This window comes from Vigna radiata, chromosome 8 (genome assembly GCF_000741045.1).
Source record: "Vigna radiata var. radiata cultivar VC1973A chromosome 8, Vradiata_ver6, whole genome shotgun sequence".
Classification (NCBI taxonomy): Eukaryota; Viridiplantae; Streptophyta; class Magnoliopsida; order Fabales; family Fabaceae; genus Vigna; species Vigna radiata.
In genome coordinates, this window is record NC_028358.1 from 17,520,506 (window position 1) to 17,528,493 (window position 7,988).

At 35.0% G+C, this 7,988-nt stretch overlaps 1 protein-coding gene across 1 annotated transcript; it reads right to left on the bottom strand.

The window, feature by feature from the left end:
- Nucleotides 1–1,631: 1,631 nt before the first annotated feature.
- Nucleotides 1,632–7,065, bottom strand: LOC106772756. Its single transcript, XM_014659335.2, has 5 exons — nt 6,720–7,065; nt 6,291–6,391; nt 5,533–5,649; nt 5,322–5,423; nt 1,632–1,952 (listed from the first exon to the last, which is right to left on the bottom strand). The coding sequence occupies exons 1-5, from the start codon at nt 6,934–6,936 to the stop codon at nt 1,782–1,784; spliced, it is 708 nt and encodes a 235-aa protein (XP_014514821.1). The 5' UTR covers nt 6,937–7,065; the 3' UTR covers nt 1,632–1,781.
- Nucleotides 7,066–7,988: the final 923 nt, after the last annotated feature.

Genomic DNA, 7,988 nt, shown 5'->3' on the forward strand with positions numbered 1-7,988 from the left:
AAGTCCTAAAAGCAAACTATGCTCAAAAGCAAGGCTAGTGAAGAATTTCTTCCATAAGGTACTTTGATAATCAGAATAATGCAATACAATGAAATGGACCTTACTGTTCAGGCTAGCACCATAATAGGCTTGAGAAAACATTTTTCTACAAATGCTTTAAAAAAGCATAATATTGTTAATGTACACAGTGTATGGCAACACATTCATGCAAATGACGAGGATGGAGTACAAGCAAAACCACCAAGTCCTTTACATGAAGAAATGCATTAGGTTCACATTATACTCATGAAAATTTGGAACATCCACTCGTTCACCCAAATTTTGAATTCTTAGTCAAATATGGGGGTAGTTCAAGATATGCAAATTAGAATGCATTGATCTTGAAAGACAAATGTCTGCCATTATTGACCACCAAACTATAATTATTTCCTTAATGAGAGATACGACCTGATTCATGGAACCCCTTTATCTTAATATACTGGAATGCAAGTTTCTAGTTATTAACAAGCATGAACATTTCAAATGACAACTTATTCAAATAGTACTATGACTTTCTTTGTTCACACTCATTCCATACAAGACATTATGGGGATGTCGACACAATATGGTTGGAATAGGTTGCAAACTTATATGAATGAATGAACACTTTGGTTGATGATAAATCATATTGTATCTTATAATATATGTATGTCCTAGATTGTCATATTTTGAATTAACTTTATTAAATGTGTGATAAAAAAAATCTTTAATTTTTTTTAGTTTTAATATTGAAAATCAAAATATTTTTTTTCTATACCAAATATATTGTATTCTTTATTTATTTCAATTAATACCTTTTAAAAAATTTATTTATTAAAAAAATCTAAAATAATTCTAACTCATCTAAATATCATTTTATATTACTTTTAATATCAAAGATAATTTGATAATTTTACTTTTCAATCTATTTAAACTTTTTTTGAATATGTTGTCAAATCTCTAACAAACTTTTCATAATGCATTTCATCATCATCTCTAAATCCTTTAAAAAAAACAATACAAATTTCACTTTCAAATCTATCTATATCCATACACTCCATCTCCTTAAAATCAATCCTTATAAAAGAACACGACCTTAGAATTTTGTCTTGATTTCTAAGAGACATAGAGTTATTGAACATTCATCAAAGTCAATAGTAATTGAACACTCATGAAAGTCAATTTTAACTTCAAGTAATGCTCATTTCTTCACTCCATCCCGAATCTTCTCTACTCATTTTTTTTTTCGTTTACTTTAACTATTCATCCACTTTATAATGTCTTCTTATTCTTGTTTTCACGTATGTATTTTAACTATAATCTTACTATTATATCAATTTGTATTTGGATTCGTTAACCCTAAGATAAACATGAACTGATTTCATATTATTCATAGAGAATATTCAATTTTTATTTAGAGTTCATACTCCCATATTTATATGTTTATTAGTTTATTATACAACCTATCACTAATGAAGTTTAAATAAAATTCCAGTGAAAATCGTAAAAATTTAATAACAGCATTTCAATCATATCTGCGTTACATAATTTTTATTAATGGAATCATAGACAAATGAAAATTTTCAATAACTTTTAATAAAGTATGCACAGTAAGAATGAACGGACAACTCGATACTGTCATGACAATAATTTGATGTACAGGTAGAGATACACCGTGACATTAAATTTTCGTGTGCATATACAGAGATACAATTTTATGTACAGAGCGAGGAAAGAATGGTTAGGGGACCTAAAATATGTATTTACAGAAAGTCCCATTGCCAATAGACCTTCTCTACAATACCTCCACCACTTTTAACAGCGAGGTGAAGCGTCTCAGAAGCTGGTGGAACCCCCCACAATAATGGCACTGCAACAGTCATGGTTAGCTTCTCATGTAAATCACCTTTGCTTGCCTTCTCTGCAGCAATAACCTGCCATGTAAAATAGGTTCTAATGTTCTGAGAATTTGGGTTGAAACTATATCAGAAGAAAACATTTGGTTGGTAAATGCTTCCAGGATTACCGGAAATGAAATTGCCTATAAAAATCTAGTTACCCATTGTTAAGATTTAAGACGGATAAACATATAATCTTGAGGGCTTTCTAGACCCTCCTCATGTTCTAATATTTATATTGATAAAGAGATGATACAATAGGGAGATGGAAGGTCAAGGGGCTGTCCTAAACTGCTAGGTACAATATTAGAGATAACCCAACACACTACCCCCTACTTTAGTCCTACTAACTACACTAACATAGGTAGACTTAGTAATTATTCTACCATTAAACTCATACACAACTCACACAACTCACACTAACCAATAATTCTAACACTCCCCCTCAAGCTGGATCATACAAATTGTATGAACCAAGCTTGGAATAGATAAACTCGATTTTGAAACAAATGATTTTTCTTCAAGAGTGTGAGGCAGTGTGTTATCACAACGAACAACTAACAGCAGCTTGTGAAACTTCAACTTCAAAAGTGGATGATAGAGAGCAGTGGTGGACAATGACAATCTGCAAGGACAAAATCCCTCATCAAGTAAGGATGGGGCCTGCAGTGGCTAAATGCGACAAAACTGCAAGGACTGCCATCTCTGAGACTGATGGGTGATGGGGCCTATAGTGGCTGAAAGCTACAAAGCTACAGGGACTGCCATCTCTGAGACTGATGGGTGATGGGGCCTGTAGAGGCTGAAAGCTACAAAGCTACAGGGACAACCATACTTGTGTGGCTTGAACTGCCATACTTGACTTGCAGTGTCTTGGAAACATACTCCCCCTCACTGTGAACGGTGGAAACAGTGAAATTGTTGACTGAAGTTGGAAGCATCACAGTTGCTTTAGGTAAACACAGATGAATGAAGTCGACACAACAATAAGCAGCAAACAACAACAAACTGCAAAAATGGATGAAGGTCTGCAGTGGCGAACAGCAACAAACTGCAGAGACAGGATTTCCATCACTAACCGATGGAGAGCCTTCAATGGCTAACAACAAATCTGCAAGAAATAACACTTTTGCAGAGGCTAACAACAACAGACCTGCAAGGACTTACTACCTTGTAGCGGCTTAAACTTTCTCCCCCTCACGACTGAACGACATGAACGTGAAGGTGGAAGAAAAAGCAAGGAGCTCACATGGGCTGTCATAGCATTCAGCCTTGATGCTAGATCCAGATCTGTGAGCTTTGGGTGATGATGGTGACAGCAGTGGAACAAAACAGAGAAATCAGAGATGTGCAGCTTGTAGTTACAGTGATGATAGGCAGAGTAGATGAAGTGAATCGTTGGGAAGCAAATCTAGCTGAGATGGCCTTCTTCATTGGAAGGAAGCTAGAAGGGAAATGGTGGAAATATTTCATCAGCTTAACAAGAGGAGAGCAAGATGTTCTGGCAACAGGGACGATCCAAATCTGGTGCATTGAAAAGCTGTGATGGTGGCCGTCGACTAGGCCGAGATGACGAACAGCAAAGAGGACGTGGTGAGGTCCAAAAGAGGCAGGCCCAAGAGGCCAAAAGAGCTCAGGAGGGTGAGGCGATCAGAACGCCAGTGGCGCGGTGAACTTCCGGCCAGGGAAGGGTGGCGCGTGAAGAGTACGCACCCGAGACCAGCTGAAGAGGCGGCGCGTGGAGGCGCGTTGGGCGGAGTCTGGTCGTGACTCCGACGGGGTTGGCCGTCGCTCAAGGAGGCGGTCCAGATCCGCTGGTCACCTGATGAAACTGGTACGGTGGCCGGCGGCGGACGGTGGTTGCCGGCGGCGGACGGTGGCCGGCGATGGTTAACAGCAAAGATTGATTGGGTCGCGGCTGGCTGAGAAAGACATGAACTTGGCTGGGTCACCTTGAGACTTTCCACTAAAACACAGCTGAAAGACTAAACTTTTAGGTGGCCGCCGGCGGCCATGGCGGCCGGCCGGCGACGAACAGGAAAGGCAGCCGGTAGAGGATCAGAGAACCTGCTCTGATACCATGTTAAGATTTAAGACGGATAAACATATAATCTTGAGGGCTTTTTAGACCCTCCTCATGTTCTAATATTTATATTGATAAAGAGATGATACAATAGGGAGATGGAAGGTCAAGGGGCTGTCCTAGACTGCTAGGTACAATATTAGAGATAATCCAACACACTACCCCCTACTTTAGTCCTACTAACTACACTAACATAGGTAGACTTAGTAATTATTCTACCATTAAACTCATACACAACTCACACAACTCACACAACTCACATTAACCAATAATTCTAACACCCATTAATATGTAAGTAGATAGAACCAAGCAAAAATGGCTGCATACAATTTTCAATGACAAGCACCCAGTCTAAATCCATTTAATGATTGATACTGGCAGGATAATGGTCTTCCGATTCCGACTTCTACAATTTTCTAACTTGTACTTTTCAATTAAACAAGATAACTGGTATATTTAAAGAGACAATATTCTAAGTAGAAATTTGTTGGAAAACAGAAAATAACAACCGGTAAGCACAGCCGTTGGCTTGCTTGTGTACATGTGCAAAACTTATATTAATGTGATCCTGCAAATACCTACGGTTCATGGAGTAAAAAAACTTCCTTTTAAGTGACTACTTATCTTATATAGTAGATTTAAGCTTAACTCAACCTTATCAAACATGTCTTTTCTTGTTGAGAAGTAGACATCTCAAATATAAAATTAAATACTTATGTGTGATCCAATAAGAGTTTGATAACATATGACACAATATAAGTCCAAGAAACCATGTTAGGATATGTTTTTCATAATATCTTAGAATGTCAGTTTAGTATTAATTCAACCTTACAAAACTTATTCATAAGGTAAGGTTTTACACTAATTCATATAATAATTTGGTCATATCTCCCTAGTTGATGTGAGATCTACAGCAATTTATCAAATTCTTATCAAACAAGAGTTTATGGCATAAATTTAGCCCCAAAATTACTGAAAGAAGTTGAAAAGAACTTATTCTAATAAGTTTTACTCGGATGCTTAGTGAATAAAGTTAAAAGAAGTTTATAGGAGTAATACGTTATTTTCATAGGCTCAAATAACTAAATAAGTTCCACTAAAGCTCTTCCAAATACCTCCATAGAGTTAAATCAAATGGCGCAGAAAGTTGAGGGTTTTATATCCCTATTTTTTATCTATAGCATTATTCTTTAGAAATTATCCTCAGACCAGATAGTCTCGTCAAATTTGAACAATGGTTTGCAATTTTGACTACACTTTCTTCAACATATACTCAGAAGCAGAACGCAATAGCTTTACTCAAAGAAAAAAGTATACCATACCTCCCCCCCATGCTCTAAAACAGTGTCTTCCACAACGTCACTAAGCATCTCAATGGAACGGCAGAAACCAAAAATACAAAGTTTTCTGCCCATATCAAGTCCCTAGAAAGAGGGCAATTCGTATGAGATAAGAGAGCAATTCATATATGAGATGGCAAAGGATGCCTTAAACTCTCGTATAGGAGCTTTAGTTAAAAGATCGAGTGCTCACATTAGTAGCAGCAATATCAAAGAGTGCACCCAGACAAAGGCCTTGGTTGGGATCCATGTAATTACTTTCTTGAAACCGTTGGAAATTTTGTGTAGTTTTGGATTTCCCTTGCTTCTTCTGTAAAGTATAAAATATATTAGCCAATCTACAAGAAAATAGCATTGAGATGTACTGTGAACAAGTATGGGTCAAACATGAGAAAGGTTCAAGAAAGTGCATATTGTGCCTGCGCTGTCTTGGGCTAAAAAGCTGATTCTATGGCCAAGTATTCGATATGAAACACCAAGATACCTTTTAGCATGAGAAGTAAAATGGCAACGAGCCTAATCGTGTAACAAAATGTAGTATACTAAAATTACCAAATGAAAACCTTATAAACATGACAAGCAAGTTGGACTTCCACCTATAACCGTCTAAGCTTTTAAGGTAGTTGATTTCTTGAAATAGTTTCAAAGCCTGTTCAATAATGCAGTCCTTCCCCTCTTCTTACTGGATTAAACGTTCAACATCAGTTTAAGTGGACACGTGCTGTTTTTGGTCTAACTTCAACCCCAATGAACTTTTGCGTGAATTGTTGAAAATGTGTTAGCTATCACTCATCAATAAAAATCACTGTTAGGATTCTCACAACATAAATCAAGATTTTGGAGCCAAATAGATGTGGTGCACTAAACATAACCAACAGCACATTCAAGGTTCCCTCTAAGTTCTAATTGTTAAATTGTAAACAGAAAAGAATGAAACTTTACAAATCATACATCAGAAGAGCTGACACGGCGAGGAACCATGGAGCCACCGATCTGGATCAGTCCATCAGCAGTGAACAACGTAATTCTCTCCTCAGGAACCCATTGAATTTCTGAGAAGTCGCAAACATAAAGGATAACAACTCATCAACTAATTACTACATATATAACTCAAAGCAGGAAGCTTGAATAATTTCTGAACCTGATATTCATCATCTCAACTAGTTTCTTTAAAATGCAAACATTGGGATAAAATCACAAGTGAAATGAATCAACACTCACAAAAATCTCTAATTATAAACGTTTAAAAAAAGGCCTTAGTTTTTTACTTTTACTTACTGAAGAACGAATAAATTCCAATTGCAAACTTAAAGTGAAAACATTGAAAATGAACCTAAAGTTCTGAAATTCAGAATCAGAGATGTTGAAGGAAACGCGTACCGTTAACGGAATCGGACCAGGGGAAAAAGGCGAAAGAATCGTCGCCGGAGAAGTTACCACCGGGGGAGGCTTTGGGAGCGAAATGGAGAAGGCGAGGATGAGGAGCAGAAGGAGAAGGAGATAAAGGGAAAGAGTTGTTGAAGGTCTTGGAAGGAGAACGGAACGGAACGAAAGAGAATCTGAACGTGGAGAAGCATAGTGCAGAGGTTTCCGACATTGGAACGGAACGGAGTGAAACACACGCCACGTTAGAGAATGCTAGAATGGTTCGGTGATCGATCAAAGCTGGTTTTGACTATTCAATTCATTGAACTCACCGCGCATTTGGACACAATTCTGGTTTCACTATGAAGATGTTATTTATTTATTTATTAATTTATTTGCTTTTTTTTTTTTTTATGGCTGAGAATTTCACATGGATACCGCACACACACTTCCTTTTTCTTTTCTCATTTGCATTTATTATAAGAATTTATCCACCATGGAAGAAAATGATTTTTTTTTCAAAAATAAACTAGAACTAAAAAGCAGATCAAAATAGCATAATCCAAACTTTACTTACGAAAAAAAACTACTCTATTCTCTAGGAAAGAAAATTGCAAAACGTCTCCTATAAATTGATTTTTCGTTCAATTTTTTTAATGTAACCTTTTAATTTAATAAAACAATACGTAATTTAAAATTATATTAATGAGTTAAAATTTCATAATATAAAATACATAAGTGCTATCAAACATTATATTCCATATACTTTCATGATTTAAAATAGACGTATAAAGTTTAAAAATAGAAACTATTTTTAATATTTGAAAATATTTTAGATTTATGAATATTATTAAAATATATATAAAATACAACGAATCATGATTTTTAGTATAAAATAATAGAAAATTTTAAAACATGGAAATTTATAATTAATTATTGGTAATATTAGATTTAAAACTGTACATACTATTAAAAATATTATTATGTGTAATTAATAATAAATAATAAGTAATATTTATTTTAACATTATATTTACATTATTAATAAGAATGAATTATCTAATTTAATATGAATTCTTAAAATTTACTACTTCAATAATTTTTGTAGACTATTAAATTTTTTATTACTAAATATAATTAAATATAATTGTGTAATTCATAATTAATTTAATTTTAATTTATATATTCACATATATGTAGATAATTAAATTAATTATTAATATTAAAAAGATAGATATAATTAAATTTACCCTTTTCTATCTTTTCTTCCATTTTTGTTTGTCTT

Excerpts from the sequence above, each read along its gene's own strand:
- LOC106772756 (XM_014659335.2), bottom strand. The coding sequence starts at position 6,936 with ATGTCGGAAACCTCTGCACTATGCTTCTCCACGTTCAGATTCTCTTTC. Across the intron at positions 6,392-6,719 it reads CTGGTCCGATTCCGTTAACG|AAATTCAATGGGTTCCTGAG; the intron begins GTACGCGTTTCC and ends GCGACTTCTCAG. Across the intron at positions 5,650-6,290 it reads GCCGTGTCAGCTCTTCTGAT|AAGAAGCAAGGGAAATCCAA; the intron begins GTATGATTTGTA and ends TATACTTTACAG.